This window comes from Anolis carolinensis, chromosome 2 (genome assembly GCF_035594765.1).
Source record: "Anolis carolinensis isolate JA03-04 chromosome 2, rAnoCar3.1.pri, whole genome shotgun sequence".
Lineage (NCBI taxonomy): Eukaryota > Metazoa > Chordata > Lepidosauria > Squamata > Dactyloidae > Anolis > Anolis carolinensis.
Genome location: NC_085842.1, coordinates 44,195,184 through 44,213,203, shown reverse-complemented (window position 1 = coordinate 44,213,203; position 18,020 = coordinate 44,195,184). Strand labels below are relative to the sequence as shown.

The window sequence follows — 18,020 nt, the reverse complement described above, 5'->3', positions numbered from 1 at the left end:
TTACTTTTACTCAAATCAGTCAAAGAGATGTCTAGAGCTACAAAGGAAATAGTGCTATGATCCAATCCCATTCCCGGAGCTGTGGTGCAGACGGGAGAGCAAACCAGCAAACCAGCTGCAATTAACTGCAATCAATCACTCTGACCAGGAGGTCATGAGTTCGAGGCCCGCTCGGAGCTATGTTGTTTGTCTTTGTCCTATGTTAAAAAGGCATTGAATGTTTGCCTATATGTGTAATGTGATCCGCCCTGAGTCCCCTTCGGGGTGAGAAGCGCGGAATATAAATGCTGTAAATAAATAAACAAACAAATAAATAAATAAATATAATGCAAAGTGTGGGGAAGCTTTGGCTTGTCTAATCAGAGCAAGGGTCCTCAAACTTTTTAAATAGAGGGCCAGTTCATGGTCCCTCAGACTTTTGGGGGTCTGGACTATAGTTTGGAAAAAAAATGAATTCTTTTGCATATTACACATATCTTATTTGTAGTGCAAAACAATGAAAGAATATTACAATATTTAAAATAAATAATAATTTTGACAAACATGAACATATCAGTATTATTTATATTTACATAGGAAGTGTTGTCCTGCTGCTGGCTGATGGGGTAGTCAGGTTACAGTAATGAGGATTGTTGTTTTTGTGTGCCTCCTTGTCATTTCAGATATAGGGCAACCCTAAGTCTAAAATTGAGAGTGAAGGGTGGGTAAATTACCCGGGAGGGCCACATACGGCCTACAAGCCTTAGTTTGGGGAACCCCAAATTAGATGTTAGTCAGGTCACATTAGTTTTATCATATTCACCTAGTTTGGACATAAATTTCTTCACTATAGATCTGATTTTGACTTGATAGCCTTATTCTTGTGTCTTCCAGTCATTTCCAAATCATGGTGACTCTAAGATGACCTATTACTGTGTTTTCTGGGACTGAAAGTGTATTACTTGCCAGAGATCACCCAGTAGCTTTCCATGTCCAACTGGCGAAATGAACCCTTGTCTGCAAATCCGTAGTCCCACATTCAAAATCATGATACCTTCTCAAGGGAAAAACTAAGGGTGGGTAAACTACAAGCTCAGCCTACATGCAGCTCCCAAAGGCTGTGTACTGTACTACTCTTTCTGACAAAAAGGGAGCATTGGTTCTCCTATGAGCCTCCTGAGTGAGTGGTTCACCTTCTCAATAGGACAAGGGCATCTCTGTACTATGTCATACCCTCCAAAATGTCACTGATGAAAACCAGGAGACAAATGGACAAGCAATATCAGACTGTGGCAAACATTCTTAATGGGCAGATCACACAAGCTAGGTAAGAACTGTAAAGGTTTATTTTTGCTTGAGCCTAGAGGGAAGGGCAAGTCTCTACCCCACACCGTTCTGCTGAGTTAGTTGGATGCAATTTTTGCATGTTGACTCCAGTCACAGGAAAACAAAGGGAAAGAGTGAGAAGGAGGAGGTATAGGAAGATACTGGAATGTTTTAAAGCAGCTGAAAAAGTGGGAGGATAGAAGCTTAATCAAAACTGTCCTTGAAAAGTAGCTGGTGGTTTTGCTGTGAAAATGTTTTGTATTTGAGTTATGGTAAAGTATACTATACTTATTTATTTAGTACAAATTGTCATTTGAATACAGATCCAGACACATTCCATTATTTTTGAATGCATATTTTCTTATTGTATATTAGATTGTTTTTGTCAAATAATTAATAAAATAATAATTTAAAAAACTGTCCTTGATAAATCTAGACAGTTGGAGTGAATGCTGTATCACAAAATCAGTGAGGTTTTTTTTCCTGAAGTGAAAGAGGCTTTCCTTGTTTTCCTTGTTTGGCATTTTTGGCAGTCAATTTGAGCTTTAGAAAGTCCATATGCAGTTGGCCATAGCACTTCTAGTTTAAATGTCAGAAACCAAGAGATCTTTCACTAAAAATTGATATGCCAGGAGAAGGCAGTAAGCAAATGGCTCATTCCCACAATAGATTTAATATGCCCATTATTGTTACATCTGAATAAGGCCAATGTCTGTAGACTGGATATAAAAACACAACCTGGTGACCACTTGACTTCATTCTAAATAAATGCAACCTTCATCTTTAGACAAAAGAAGACACCTGTCCACCTCCCACCACATCCTACTGCTTTAGAAGTCCAGTTTGTAATTTCTTCTCCACCCTGGCAAATACTGCACATTTCCTATGTGTACCCTTCAGAGGCAATGGGAGAAAGAACAATGCATCATGGTGGCAGTGGAACATTGTATCAACATGTGTGTGAAAATATATACATATATATAAAGCTAAAAGTAAAGTTTTTTACCTGACATTAAGTCTAGTCATGTCCGACTCTGGAGGTTGGTGCTCATCTCCATTTCTAAGCCGAAGAGCCGGTGTTGTCTGTAGACACCTCCAAGGTCATGTGGCCAGCATGACTGCATGGAGCGCCGTTACCTTTCTGCCAGAGCAGTACTTATTGATCTACTCACATTTGCATGTTTTCAAACTGCTAGGTTGGTGGAAGCTGGGGCTAACAGCTCACCCTGCTCCCCAGATTCAAACTGCCAACCTTTCACTCAGCAAGTTCAACGGCTCAGCAGTTTAACCCGCTGCACCACTGGGAGCTCCATATGTGTATATACACACAGCATGTTCTATAGGTGATACACTGTATATTTGAACATGGCTGAGCATTTTATACTATTTTGGAACAAGCAGTCCTGAGTTGTCTTCCTCTAACCCTTTCCAGTCCCCATCACTATATCGTACATTCATTTTTATTTTTTAAAAATGGCTATTGTGTTTAAGAACATATATCTAGACATTATTTAAAGCTTTGAGCATCCAAAGCAAGGATGGAGACATACTGTTTTTTGAAGGAGTTTCACAGATGCCAGGCATCTACAGAGAGAGCTCTGTCTTCTTGTATCGTTCTGTGTCCAACCAACTCTTAGGTTGGCTGGATACAGAACTGGGCCTTTGTAGACGATAATAGACTCTGCAGACATCTGGCAAGTGGAGATTGCCTTTTGGCTATCCTGGCTCCAGATTTATAGGACACACATGTGTATACCATGTTCCATAACTTCTTCATACCCAAGGTCCCATTGGTTAAAACCTTATAAACATGGATCAAATGATCACTACGGGCCAGGCTGCCGTTATCTGCTCCAAAGAACAATCTCAAGTTTGCAGAGCCAGTGTCAATGTTAACACAAGTCTAACTTGGAGGATAATTCTGTTTATTCCATTTGAGGCCAATGAAAAAGTGAAATCCCCAATGAAGCCAAAACCTTGCTCTTAGCAAATCTCAGTTCCAGCATGTCAGCATGGGAAACATTAAAAACCAGAGAGAGGGATAGCCAACAATGATCATAACACTAGGAAGGTAAGAGGATAAAAGAGTGAAACAGTGAGATAATAAGAGAAAGGACATATCATATCTAAAGAGGAAAACACACCTTTTTAACATGAAAATAAGTTTGTATGTGCTGATAATTAGAGACAGGCATCTTAAATAACCAGTAGGGAGACGATGGATCTCACCTTTGAGGGAGGAATTTGTAGGTGCCTCATTTTCCTGGGGCCTTGAGCATCAAAGCATACCTTCTTGCAGCACTATGACAGCAGTACAACAACAGCTCAGAGCACTGAAAATTCCTGGCTGATTCACATACACTTTCAGATTTGTACTTGATAAAAACCAGGTTTTCTGTGTCCATGTAGAAGAGGTGAACTACTAGATACTTCACCCATCATTCCTAATGGCAATGTCTCGGGGCACAGGCAGAAGTTTTAGGGAACTCTGACCTGAGTAAGAACTGAGGAGACAAATCTCAAGGTGAGGAGCACTGGATATGAAAAGCTATTTGTGCATTTGAAAAACTAATGCTTTTGTTTGTAAGCTACCCTTTCTTAGCTGAATTCTTTGGCTCAATGTAAAAGTGTGTGTTAGCCTTATATAATCTTGATATATTAAAAAGGGGTTGCTGTGTCAGATTGCCAATAGAGTTATATGCACAGAATTGGTTCCTACCACTTCTACCATTTCTTTCATATCTTCTGTTTCTTCAGGAGCATGAAACGGGAAACCCCTTCTTACACGAAAATCTGCTCGACACAAAAGCAGGTTTTTGTCTACAACTGAACTTGCCTCTTTGCCTTGGAAAGAGAGTGCCTGTGTGGTGGGGTGTGCAGGCAGACCTGGAGCTGGACTGCAGGCACACTCTGGGCCTGCCTGCATGTCCTGTCATATTCATACTCTCAGAGTGAGCCTGCAGCTGAGCACCTCTTACTCTGCAGGCACTGGCAGGTGCACGTGCTTTCTGGGCCTGCCTGTGCCATGCCCCACATACACTCTCTTTCCAAGCAAAGTGCATATGTGGTGTGGCATGCAGACAGGCCCGGAAAGTGTGCATGCCTGCCAGTTCCTGCAGCTGAGTGCCTCTTACTCTAGAGTAGAAACAGCAGATGCCTGGTAAGAAGAATGGAAGCCTTCACGCCAGGAAGGGGAGCCAGTGGGTGGGAAGCCCTCCCCCATAATGGTCCAATTTTCGGGGGCCCAAACCGAAAAGAAATATCTAATTTCGGGAGGTTCCCCAAAAATGGATCGGGGCTCCCAAGGAAAGCCAGGACACAAAATGGGGCAAGCTTTCCCTGAAAGAACAACCCTAGTAAGTAAGTAAGTAAGTAACTTTATTTTTCTATCCCGCCACCATCTCCCGGCTGGGACTCGGGGCGGCTAACACGGGACAAAAGCCCGAAAATACAAACAGGTAAAACAGTTAAAACATGTTATGATAAAATACAGTAAAATTGACAATTATACAAACAGTTACCTTAAGCAAACAATGCAATAGACCATCAAAATTAAAATCAATTTAAAATTGAATAGAATAATGGATCAACCAGGTTGGTGAAGGGGATAGCATGGAGGGGCCACTTGACTAAAGTGCAAAAATATAGTTCTTTAGGGTCAAGGACAAAGTGCAAATGTTTCTAGACCGATGGAGTGGTAGACGGACATCCAAATTATTATGGAAAGAGGGACCTGTGTGGAGAAAGGAGTATTAATCTGACTTTTGGTATTTTGGTATTTGCCAGATCTCAGGACCTGAATCTCCAATTTTCAAGGTCATTCCCAAGGGGAGACGAGAGTGCAAATTCTCTACTTTTTGGTGGGCTAAGCTCCAAGGATTGTGTAGAAATTGCTGACAACATGAGTCATCGTCATGCGATCCCCTAGATGTTGGAATGCAACTGCCTGCACCCCTAAGAAATATAGTCAGTAGAGATGCACACTGGACGATGTAATCAAACAACATCAGAAGTACCATATTATTTCCACCCATTTTAAAGTTATTTAAATTAGTTGCCATTATTTCATCACTGTTTTTACAGAGGGATTTAATAGCTGCATGACACTTTGTAGGCAACTACTGAACTCCTTTCCCAATTTAGCCCTAATCTAGCTCTGTAATTTAGTTCCCACCTAGCACTTTAGGACATCGAGTGTTAGCAACCGTAGGTAAAAGTTAACAACTCTCAACCTTGAACTATGCTCACGGTGATATTTCACTAATGTTTGTATAATGTTGCTGTGTTATTTTATTTGGGGATGAAGTCAAGAAATTAAAGCCATTTGTTCTTTTAGTATATCCATTTTAGTGAAGCTTACATTTCTCTTCAAGTTCCTTCTGCTTTTATTTCTTAGATGTCCCTTGATAGTTGTCAGTCCTTTGTCAATTTGCCTTTGCCTTTTTTGCTACTGGCTTAACATGCTTGTTCAGTTGCTTTACATATATCTTCAGTGACATCATTCTCATTTTCATTCCTTACATTTTCCCCAGTAGATATTAAAAGGTCTTTTATATGACCAGAGCCGTTCCATGCTTCCCCTGCCCTCTTATATCAGAGCCACCTGTAGTTTTTCATCTTGGTATTGTCTAGCACTTCCTCTATTCTTTGTAATATTTTATGAAAGTTTTCCATGTGGAAATGAAGATTGCCTAAAGATTTCTTAAATATTGTTTTTTTTTACTCTGCATATTTCAAAGAGGGCTGAGGCAGTTTTCAACAGTTTAAAGACCAGCTCCATTGCCTTCTTAGTAGTTTCTCACATAATGGAAGCAGTTATATAATGATAGCATGAAATATTATGTGTTATTAGATAGAATTACATCAATTTGGTTCTCCTTATATAATATATAGGACATGCCTAAGGACCTAAATTACTTGCTTTTCACAAGTCCTTTCTGTCTCATGAGATCTCCAGAGGAAGAACAATGCAATAAGCTTGCTTTTTTCCTGTCAAGCTTTCTGAAATCGATACAAAATATCTCTGCACAAAATCCATGTGTTTTTCCTGTTGTGCAGAAATGCACACATCCACACAAACACAAATGGAGAGACGGACTGACCAAAAATGTGTCAACAACCCATATAATGGATTTAAATTTCAAGAACTCATGCGACAAGATGCGTGCTGTCATAGTTTCCCTATGCCCTTTTGCACAAGGTCTGCAATTTGTACAAAGAAAAAAAAGTGCTTAAAAGGTCCCCTCAAGACCAGACTATCTATATATATAAAAGAGTGATGGCATCACGGCGACCCACAAAACAACAAAACTACAGGCCCCCCAACCTCGAAATTTGACAACACAATTCATCATCCATGCCTCTAGGTTGATACAACAAAAAGAAAAAGAAAAATAAAGTCCTACTTAGAGGGAGAGCAATTTTTTTTATCCAATTGCTGCCACTTAGAAGGCTAAGCTCCGCCCACTTGGTCTCCTAGCAACCCACTCAGCCCAGTGTTAATAAAAGAATAAAAAAATACAAATAATACAATAAAAATAATTAAAAACACTAAAAAATTAATACAATAAAATACTATAACAAAATAACTAAAAATAATACAACAAAATAATAAAATATAATAAATAAAAAGATAAGTTACAATAAAATTAATCAAAAAAATACAAATAACGTCAAATAAAAATTCCACAACAATTTTTAACCAATACCACCACCACTTTGCCACAGCAACGCGTGGCTGGGCACAGCTAGTTAAATATATATATTCCTTTCCTTCAGGAGAAGTCAAAACAGTTATTGTTTCTCAAGACATAGAAAAAGTTAAAAGATTCAATCAAAATGAAGACTGCAGTCAAGAAACCAAAAGAGTGAAACTTGGTAGGGCAGCCTTGAAGGAACTAGCGTAGGTATATATCATGAAACACTCAAGGCAGGATCATCCACATAATAATATTTCTGATTTCCATGCATGGCTGCATAATCTGGACAGTCAAAAAGAACATCAACTTATGAGAAATGTATTTTTGAAGAGAATTCTGTGCATACCACAAATTGCCAAACAGACATGTTATTGCCCACAAGCAACTCAAGGCTGAACTCTCACTATAAGCCATGACATGACTCATTAAGAGATGATAATGCTAGGTCAAGTTGAAGACAGTTGGAAAAAAGAGAAACAACCACAATGCAGGAGAATTAAGTCAAGAAAGCTACATTTCTGAGTACTGTATATAAGACCTTAATAAGAGGAGGTCTTTTAATTTGCATTGTGTCACATTTATAGTCAGCCCCTTGAGTTCCTATTGAAGAAGAATGATTTCAAAGGGCACATGGAACATAGCACAAGGTCCACGGTGGACTAACCAAAAAGGCCCCACATGTTTTTGTGCAGACTTTATGAGAAAGTATATGTGCTTTTAAAGCTTAAACAAGGAAATACATGCTTTTTGGTTTATTTAATAAAAGTATTGTTACAATGTGAACTTTGGGATTTCTCATATACTAAATGCCTACCAGCAAGGTGTAGTGGTTGGAGCACTGGACTATAATTCTGCAGAATAGGATTTGACTCTATACTCAGCAATGAAAATCCACTAGGTGACCTTGTGCAAATCATACACCCTCAAACCCAGAAAAAATCTATGACAGAGTTGTTTTAGGATTGCCATAGGTCAGAAATGACTTAAAGGCATACAACAAACCTAACTTTTTTGAAACTGGATGCCTTTCTCTTGCATCTATGAAACCTTATGTGACCCATTCCAGTATTTAAGGTAGCGAGGAGCATCCCCAAATATTGGCTTTTCATACTGTTGATATTTGTCCTGATGACAACTGTACCATTATAGGGATTATCAGTAAATGGACATAAGTCATCTGCCAATTTAGTTAACAGAGCTGTGGGACATTGGGGGTACTTCTCACAAACCCAGTCACCCTTACAGAGGGGGAGCAGGGCTGACATTACTGTTGGGGACCAGCTAGTGCCCTGTCTCTGCCCAATGATTCTGCTCCTAATGCCTGCCTTGATCTTCTGTAAGCAAGATAATAGTGTATAATGAAAATATTTATAATTACTCCTATAGGCCCTCCATAGACAAAAGACAAAGTGGAAATTTAGGATCAATTTTGTTTATATTATTTAACTCTAATTTCATACAGTCTGGGTATGTTTCAGATTCTGGAAAAACTATATTGGCATATACATGCATAATGGGATATCCTGGAGATAAATCTCAAGTCTAAACACAAAAATCATTTAGGTTTCACATACACTTTCTATACACAGCCTGAAGGTGATTGCATACACAATATTTTTAACAATGCTGTCCCTGAAACAAAGTTTGTGCACGTAGAACCATCTGAAAAGAAAGGTGTCATTGTCTAAGCCACCAGTGCCTTTTCAGATATTTTTAAGATTTAAGATCTCTACTTTGATAATGGAATGCCTGTCAGTTTTATTTTCTGTGGCATTCAAGCCACCTTTGATTTTATGAGTTTGTGCCCCCCCCCTTTTTTTTTTTTTTTTTTTTTTTTTTTGCATTTACACAATTTCTAGGTTTGTTCCTGTTAAGGCCCATGGAAAACTTTATGCTGAAACTAGGATGCTGTGTTGCGAGGGGAAATCACTTTCCAGAACAAAAGGATGGATGAGTCACATTATGTATACCTCAAATCTTAGATTATTTTGAAGGTGCTCATGTTTATGTTTGGTAACTATAAATGGAATAAGAGACCCTGAGACTCTTCTGTTCTTTATTTCAAAATCTCCATGCAATGCGTTCGGTTAAAAAAAAAAAAAAAAAGATCTCTCCATGCAGCTCCACTTAAATTGAAGTTCAAGGACAATAGATGTTAGTCCACCAAATGATATTTAAAATGCTCTGCATCAGTCTTTAAAGAAGCACTTTGATTTATAAAGTCGATGATACCAAAGACTGAGGAAAACTTGACTTCATTTATTTTCCTGCCCTACAATAGCCTAACAGCTAACTGCAGTTGTTTGGAAGGCCTGTATTCCCATACAAATGAAGGACCCCAGGAATAAAAATCTTGAGTGATGAGAGAACATGGCAGTTGGGATGGAAGTATGCTAGACAATGAATTGCAACCATTTCCCCCTTATTAAAAATAGAGAAGAAGCTGTATTGTCGAAAGCTTTCATGGCCGGCATCACAGGGTTGTTTTCCGGGCTGTATGGCCATGTTCCAGAAGCATTCTCTCCTGACATTTCGCCCACATCTATGGCAGGAACCTCTGTGGATGCCTGCCATAGATGTGGGAGAAATGTCAGGAGAGAATGCTTCTGGAACATGGCCATATAGCCCAGAAAACATACAACAACCCAGAGAAGAAGCTGTCTAAAAGAGCCAAATTAGAAAATTGTGCATCGATTTATCTTCCTCCATTTTTTTATTCACTTTTTTCCTTGATGCAGTGTTTTAATCTTCTTTAAACAGTGGCTAACTGAAAGTGGCAAACTCAAAGTAAACGATGCATTCCTAATAATATAAATATGAAAAATAGCAATTGCTCAGGGACTACAACTGCATATATTATAATCCTGGTTCATTTTTATCATTAGCATGTTTTCATTCCCTTTAATGTGCTCTCGCATTCTCAAATCAGACCACAAATGCAGAGATACAGATGTATGTGTAATATGTATATTTTTTTCATCTCCTGATTTTAAAAAACTCTCTCCTTCCAGAAAAATAAAAGGAGGACGGAAATAAAGGCGGGAAAGAGACCTTTATGTGTTGTTTTCCTAAAGCACCCTTGGTGTTTTGCCCTATCCAGACAGGGCAAACTGGATCCGTGGTGTTACATTCCTGTCAAATTCCACTCATCTGTCAAAGAAGTGGATTATTTCTTGAGAGACTGGAATTGGCTGCCTTGCATCAGAACACCATCAATCTTACTCATGTAGGGTGGAGGCTGGCTGCCTTGCAAAGTCTCACAAGAGGAAAAGCTCTGCTGTCCCTAAGCAGGTGATGAGGCAGCTGTAAAACCTTCACTCTGCCGTATCACAGCCCCGGTGAAAGATATGTCATATTCCCCATCTCTCCAGTACTTTGTATGCGCCCTGTGTCATGCTCTTCTAGCTTCATAAAGAAGGTGATTTTTCAATCTTAGGCAAATGCTGCAAACCAGCAGAAGCTCTATCCCTCATTTTTTCTCATCATGTCACTTGTTTCAACTGATTGTGCAAAAATGAGATTAGATTTTCCTTTTGACTATTTATTTATTTAGGGGTTTGTTTATCCATTGTGCTGCCACTCGTGTCGCTTCATAGCTAGCAGTCCCAATACCCTTCCATTTCTGGAGGTGTGTTTGTATTCTTCTATTAAAGATTCCCAAAGGAGGGCGTACAAACTGGTTGTTCTACTAACAATTAAGATGACAGCTGTCAAGCAGCAAGACATGCACGATTCATCAAAGTTTGAGACTCAAAACATAAGACAAACGTGCAAACCACTGGGATACACAAGCACTATAGGCATACAAGCGCAGCTTTAAGAGCAAAATTCTTGTCTTATTCAATCATTCCATCCATTTACTAAGACATTTGTAAAGTTGGGTTCCTAGGCTATTAACAGTAAACTCTCAGTGAACCAGCATTCATAGGGATTGGTAGATGCTGCATAAGTGTAGTTTTCTGGTTGCTAAGGAGTTACTATTAAAAACAGGCCTATCTAATATTATACCACATAGTACATTATACTATTAACTCTGTATTAACTTGATATTAATATTAAAATCTAGTAATTAAAAGCAAATTAAAAATTAACTTAATGTAACACAGTTTTACTGTATTATAAAACAACTTTGTGAATATAGTGTGCAATTTTAGCTAAATATTTGTTCTGGTTGCTTAAGTTCTGCTTAACTGAGAGTCTACCGTAATTTATTGTCTGGAAAACAGGGTTAAAACTCCTGAAGACTTGAAAATGAATCCACCACCTCTTGAAGTTATAGTGGCATCCACCAGGTTAATGGTTTATCATCTCATGATTCAATCCATCCATATTCCCAAATTAATTTGGTTTGACATGATACATTAAAATTTCATCATTACTACATTTCACCTAATGAAAGACGTTTTCCAGGGTTGTTGCCATCTCTCATTTGCAAATGCACTGATGCCAATTGATTATGTCCTGGATACTTCCTGGACAGTAAGCTCATGGAGCAAAGTCCAAAATGAATAGTCAGCCTTGAAATATTACACTGTCGGTCTCCACCTGCAGAATAGCAACCTCATAAAATGCTGTAGACTCAATCTTACCTTAATCAGCTTCTGACTAAAACTCCTTTCTGCTCTTACAACCATTGAGCATCATTGAAATTATTATGCAATGCATCAAACAACATTGTTCACATTATCACATAGGCACACAACTCCAAAAACCACAAACAGCGATATTTGACAAATCCAACCATTATTTATGCCTACTGCAAGTATTATGAGAAGAATGAATAGCTTTATAAGACTGGAAGGCTTTCACAGAGTTGATTTGGACATAGCTTTAGGCACACTTACCTGGAAGTAAATCCCACTGAATGTACTTCTATGTAAATGTGCACACAATTGTCCTGTAATTTCATTGAAGGTTGTCATGCCCACTCTTACTCTCACACTATATGCTTGAATACATTTTGCACATTGCAGTCATTTAATGTTTTCTGAAAAGGCTTTCTTTGTTTTGTTTCTCTCTTTCCACTTGAACAAAATTTGATACTGAAAAAATGCCACAGCCTCCCCATTTGCATTCTCATCCCCCAGCAAACGTGGGCAAGCGGACTCTTCTGTATGCAAGAACTGATCTTTAATATGTATATGTGTAGAGAGAGGTGGAACGTGTTTCTCAATTGGCAAATGTAAAGCAAATCGGAATCATCTTAAGTTATATAACTCCATGATTTCTCCACAGGAAAATGAAAGCTTATTCTCTTTCCACTCAAACAAACACCATAGTATAATGGGAGAATGACTAAATGATGATCTAAATGGATTTCCCATGGTGACCCTCCTTTACAATACAAGAAAACTGACTGAAACACAGACACGCAGTGCTAAATAGAGAGTGTATTTTCACACCAGGCAATCGATTATTACGTTGATTTCAGTGTCATACAGAAAGGCAACTTATACAGCTTCAGTTGTAAAATAGCATACGGAGAGCGAATGAGACATACTCAAAATACATACATATTCACACATGTACCAATGCATCTCAGTTCTCTTCCCAAATGACAAAGTGACTTCATCTCACAGTGTCCATAATGTGAGGACAGTCCTACCTGGTCTGTGCAGGTGATGCTGCTGGAAGGTGTGGTGGAGGGAGCCCTGACAGAGCAGCATGGCACATGCACTTATCCACAAATACAGGACCCAGGACGTTGAAGAGACCATGGCCATTCTCTAAAGGAGAGGTTAGACAAGAATTAGCAAGACCCAGCAAACAAATCCATCTTCTGTTTGCACTCAGATTCAACTTGGCTTCTGAATCACATTGAAAGGGACACACTAAACTTCCTCATCTCTTCTTCCAGGCTGCAGTTGTCACACGACAAAGAGCCCCCCCAAGGGAGCCAAAGAAAATAGGACTAGATTAACTTTTAATAATTTAGAGGTGCATGTGAAATTGCCACTATGGTTAACAAAAGCCCAAGTGCCTCTGCTGGAAGTAGGATTGTGCCTACAAAAGCTCTTGTCACAGCAGATGGGTCAGTCTTTAAGGTTCAACAGGATGCTCCTCTAACAGAAGCTAAGAAATGCGTGCTCCTGCTATTTATACCTTGAGAAGGTGAGAGAGAAAGAATGCAGTTACATATAACTCCAGAGAAAACAGAAATAGGTTTCTTGCTTTGTTTTTGTTTTTTTAAATTCAGATTGGCTACATTACAATTACGCCACATTGGTAGGCAATTGATTTGACTGATCTTTGGGTGGCAAATGCTTTATTCTCAAGACTGAATCCACTCCAAAGCACAGTAATGTGGAACACAGAGGTTGTAACCCAGCCACCAAATGTTTTCGCTGCCTGTTGACTAGGCACAAGGCAAAAGTCCCACATGTAAGTGTGTCCTTTGCCTGCGAAGACTGCATCTCACAACCCTTAAGGAGCCCAGCTGCATACAGAGAAAAACTAATTTGGGGGCAGTGGGGGGAATCTCAGGACATTGTAAAGCACATTGTAAATAATAACTTGACAATCTGTGCCAGGATGCATTTGAAACAAATTCTCCCTTCACAACCCAGTAAGTCTAATACCTCTCTGGTCAGGACTGAATTGTTTTTAACTTAGAAGGCCATTAATTTTTAATTGCTATGTTGTCTGCTTACCAAAGTAATTGTTTCTCAGAAACATGTTCGTCTAACCCACGCTTTAAAAAACCTTTTCTTGTCTTCAGCCCAAGAGCATCTAAAGAACATTTGTACAATTAGGCTGGATTTCAAAGGAAGCAGAAAAGGAGATACGGATGTTATTATCAGAAATCAAATTGAATCAAAACTCCGAAGGAAATCTCATTGTAAAAACAAGAGATTTCCGTGTGCCAGTAATGAACGACACATACCACACTGGAGCAGGGCAATTACCAGCGTTTTCCCAATTGTTCATATAAGTTTTTTGTTTGCGTCTGTGATTGCTATCAATAAATGTCATGACTTGAGCACCCCTGTTTCAAAGCCTTCAAGAATAGCCAGATTTTTCAAGGCTTGGCTGCCTTTGGATCGGCCACTTCCTTTAACAACACCTTCTGCTGCATTTCACATTGCCAGATTAATCAAACTTCAGGCACACTACTCCGTCAGCCAATGACAAGATTGCACTTTATATCTAATAATCCAATCAGCTGTACATCATTCCCACCATCACCTCCCCACAACACCTGCCCCCACCCACGGGAAGGAAAAAAAGGCTTTCAAGCCCAAAGAAACCTCTTTTCTCATGCTAAACAAGGAGGTTGGGCTTCACCATTCTCTTCAGTACAAAGGGAGTCGGGAGTGACCCATTGTTAGGATATGTTCAGGGTGAACAGCCACCTTCAGGTCAGCCCTAGCGAGTGTGCCAAAGCACAACTGGTGGCCGCATCGTCATCATTTACTAGGACTATTCTTGATCGCACAGTGTAGCGGATTTTTTATTATTATTATTGATATGATCTCTACAAACTGCTCCTTTGGAGAAAAAGGAAAAAAAAAGACAAAGCTAACTGGATCAAATGCAACTTTTCCTGACTCAAAGGAGAGACATAATTAACTGCAAACTAGCAAAACATGGTTCTGATCAGCGGGATGCTACTTAATTCCCTCTCTCTGCGTATCTGCTGTACTTATTGGGTCTATAAATACTTGTTCTCCCTGCTGTTCACTTTTGTCTGTGCTATAGTTCTGTCTTCCTTTTCCTACACACACACACATTTGGCCACTTATCCCTTAACACCCTTCCGCCTCCTTCTATCATTCCACAGAACATTCCCCCCCAAAGAGCTCTCCTTTCCATAAAGGGAAAATGAACTGTTACCTGCAGACAAAGCTGGTGCCTCTGTCCCTTGACCTCTGCCCTCATTATCCCCATAATCAAAGAAATTTTAAAAAAGGGGGGGCGGCTTTTAGCTGACTCATATATCAATGTTAAATGCATATTAGGAAGAACTTCCTGACAGTGAGAGATGTCAGGCAATAGAATATGCAGCCTGGGAATGTGATGTGAACCTCCTTCTCTGGAGGTTCTTAAGCAGAGGCTAAATGGTCATCTGTCGGGGTGCTTTGATTATGCTTTTCCTGCATGGCAGGGGTTGGACTGGGTGGCTCTTGGGGGCTCTTCAAAGAATTATAGAATCATAGAGCTGGAACAGACCTCATGGGCCATCCAGTCCAACCCCCTGCCAAGAAGTAGGAAAATCACATTCAAAGCATCCCCAACTGATGGCCATCCAGCCTCTACTTAAAAGCCTCCAAAGAAGGAGTCTCCACTACACTCCTGGGCAGAGAGTTCCACTGCCAAACAGCTCTCACAGTTAAGAAGTTCTTCCTGATGTTCAGGTGGAATTTCCTTTCCTGTAGTTTGAAGCCATTGTTCCATGTCCTAGTATCCAGGGCAGAAGAAAACAAGCTTGCTTGATGTTTTATACTTTTTATCAGTATATTTGGATTATTATTTGCATTTTTTTGTATCAGGAGGGGCTTGAGAAATTGCAAGTTGCTTTTGGTGTGAGAGAATTGGCTGTCTGCAAGGACATTACCCAGGGGACTCCCAGATGTTTGATGTTTTTGCCATCCTTGTGGGAGGCTTCTCTCATGTCCCCACATGGAGCAGAAGCTGATAGAGGGAGCTCATCTGCGCTCTCTCTGGGTTGGATTCGAACTGGCAACCTTCAGGTCAGCTACACAACCTTCAGTCTTGTCAGCACAAGGGTTTAATCCACTGTGCCACCGAGGGCTCCTGTTGTTTACATGATTTTAATATGTTGTAAGCCGCTTTGGGTCTCATGAGGGAGAAAAGCGGGATATAAATAAAGATTTATTATTACAGTAGAGTCTCACTTATCCAACACTCGCTTATCCAACATTCTGGATTATCCAACGCCTTTTTGTAGTCATTGTTTTCAATAAATCGTGATATTTTGGTGCTAAATTCGTAAATACAGTAATTACTACATAGCATTACTGCGTATTGAACTACTTTTTCTGTCAAATTTGTTGTAAAACGTGATGTTTTGGTGCTTAATTTGTAAAATCATAACCTATTTTGATGTTTAATAGGCTTTTCTTAATCTCTCCTCATTATCCAACATATTCGCTTATCCAACATTCTGCCGGCCCGTTTATGTTGGATAAGTGAGACTCTACTGTATTGTTATTGCTCCCTCCTTCCTATGATTTCCCCTCACATATTTATACATGGCCCTCATCATGTTTCCTCTCAGCCTTCTCTTCTGCAAGCTAAACATATCCAGCTCTTTCAGCCGCTCCTCATAGGGCTTGTTCTCCAGACCCTTGATCATTTTAGTTGCCCTCCTCTGGACACATTCCAGCTTGTCAACATCTCCCTTCAATTGCAGTGCCCAGAATTGGGCACAGTATTCCAGGTGTGGTCTGACCAAGGCAGAATAGAGGGGGAGCAGGACTTCCCTGGATCTAGACACTAGACTCCTGTTTATGCAGGCCAAAACCCCATTGACTTTTTTTTTTTGCTGCTGCTGCTGCTGCTGCTGCTGCTGCTGCAGCGCATTGTTTTTAACCTGTTGTCCACGAGGACTCCAAGATCTTTTTCACCCATACTGCTATCGAGCCAGTCGTCCCCCATTCTGTATATTTGCATTTCATTTTTTTCTGCCTAAGTGGAGTATCTTGCATTTGTCCCTGTTGAACTTCCAACTCTAGGAGTCTGTGGTTCTAGGATTCTATTGTAAAAGCACTTTATAAACAGCCTAGCAAGTGGGGCAAAAGTTAAAATAAGAGAACAAAAACTTCTCAGGCTTCTTGCTTTCCCTCATCGGGCTTTCCCTCCCTGCACCTTATACCCCAATTTCAAAGCCGTTCAAACCCATCTTCTATTTTCAAGCAGGGCTTAGATGTGCTGCTCCGAATCTCAGGGATGCATCTCCTTTATGTAGGCAATTAATATCTATCTATGCTTCCAAAAATATCCCACCCAAATCTCAGGAGGCTTTCTCTCACTGTAGAAGGAATGCTGGAATAGCTCAATGCTATGGGGTCATGGAAGTTGGGGTTTTGGAAGGTCTTCCGCTTCCTCTGCCTAAGAGTGTAGGTGCCTGACCAAACTACAACTCCCCAGGATCCCATAGAATGGAGCCATGGCGGCGAGAGTGGTGTCAAGCCGCGTTAATTCCGCGGTGTGGACGATGCCCCCCTTCCTTCCCGCTGGAGCGGAGTTTGGTCCTTACCTGAGTCTTGCAAGCCCTTCGAGCAGAGCGCGCCAGGAGCGGTCATTGGAAAAGCTTTTAACACTTTGTCACATCCATTTGCACCGCGACCAGGGAAGGAACCACCGAAGGGGAAAATAGAGAGAGGGTTTTTTTTTCCAAAAAAAAAAAAAGGAACCGAAGCAAAAATTAAAAGAGAAAGAAAAGAATCTTCCTTCCCTCGTCCAAATGTCGGGTGAGAGTGGGTTCCTTTCTTGCTTCCTTTCCCACCTCAAATCCTATTCCAGGAGCCCGTGTTTCTTTCTCCACCTTTCTCAGAAAAGTAGCCCAGGCTTCAAGGCTGGCGAGGCGGTCATGTTCCTCTTCTTTTCCCGGCGGTTCCTCTCTTTGGAAACCATCCGAAAGGGATCCGGAGAGGATGCGCAGCTCCCGGGGCGCCTCAACAGGAGGGTCGGGGCAAGGCTTCGGGAAGGACCGGCTCCTCTTCCTCGCTCGCTTTCCCTCCAGTGCAGCCAGGAAAGGGAGAGGAAAAAAACCCAGAGGTACGTAGGAAAGGGAGGAGGAAAAGCCCCGGTCGCTTATCCTGTACGGTTAAGTACCGAGAGTCTATTTCAATGCCTCCCCGGCTGGGGAAAGGATCGCATGTCTTAAAGCGATAGGAGCCGCTGCTTGCCAGCCCGAGCCTTGGGAGGATGCCTCCTCGCCTGCCATCCAGGGACACCTTGCCCCTTGGAAATAAACGAGAGCCCAAGCCTCCCAGTCCCTGGCATGCAAACGGGGTCTGTCTTTCTCTCACAAGCCTCTGCCTAGAGCAATCT

At 40.6% G+C, this 18,020-nt stretch overlaps 1 protein-coding gene across 1 annotated transcript in view; it reads right to left on the bottom strand.

Annotated features, from left to right (window-relative positions):
• tafa1 (TAFA chemokine like family member 1) overlaps positions 1-17,361 on the bottom strand; it is a 464,789-nt gene extending 447,428 nt beyond the window's left edge. Inside the window, exons 1-2 of the mRNA XM_003217805.4 lie at positions 17,224-17,361; positions 12,610-12,730 (exon numbers count right to left, since the gene is read on the bottom strand). Of these exons, the coding sequence (XP_003217853.1) occupies positions 12,610-12,727 (118 nt within the window). The 5' untranslated portion in view covers positions 12,728-12,730; positions 17,224-17,361. The remainder of the gene's footprint in view (positions 1-12,609; positions 12,731-17,223) is intronic.
• Positions 17,362-18,020: the final 659 nt, after the last annotated feature.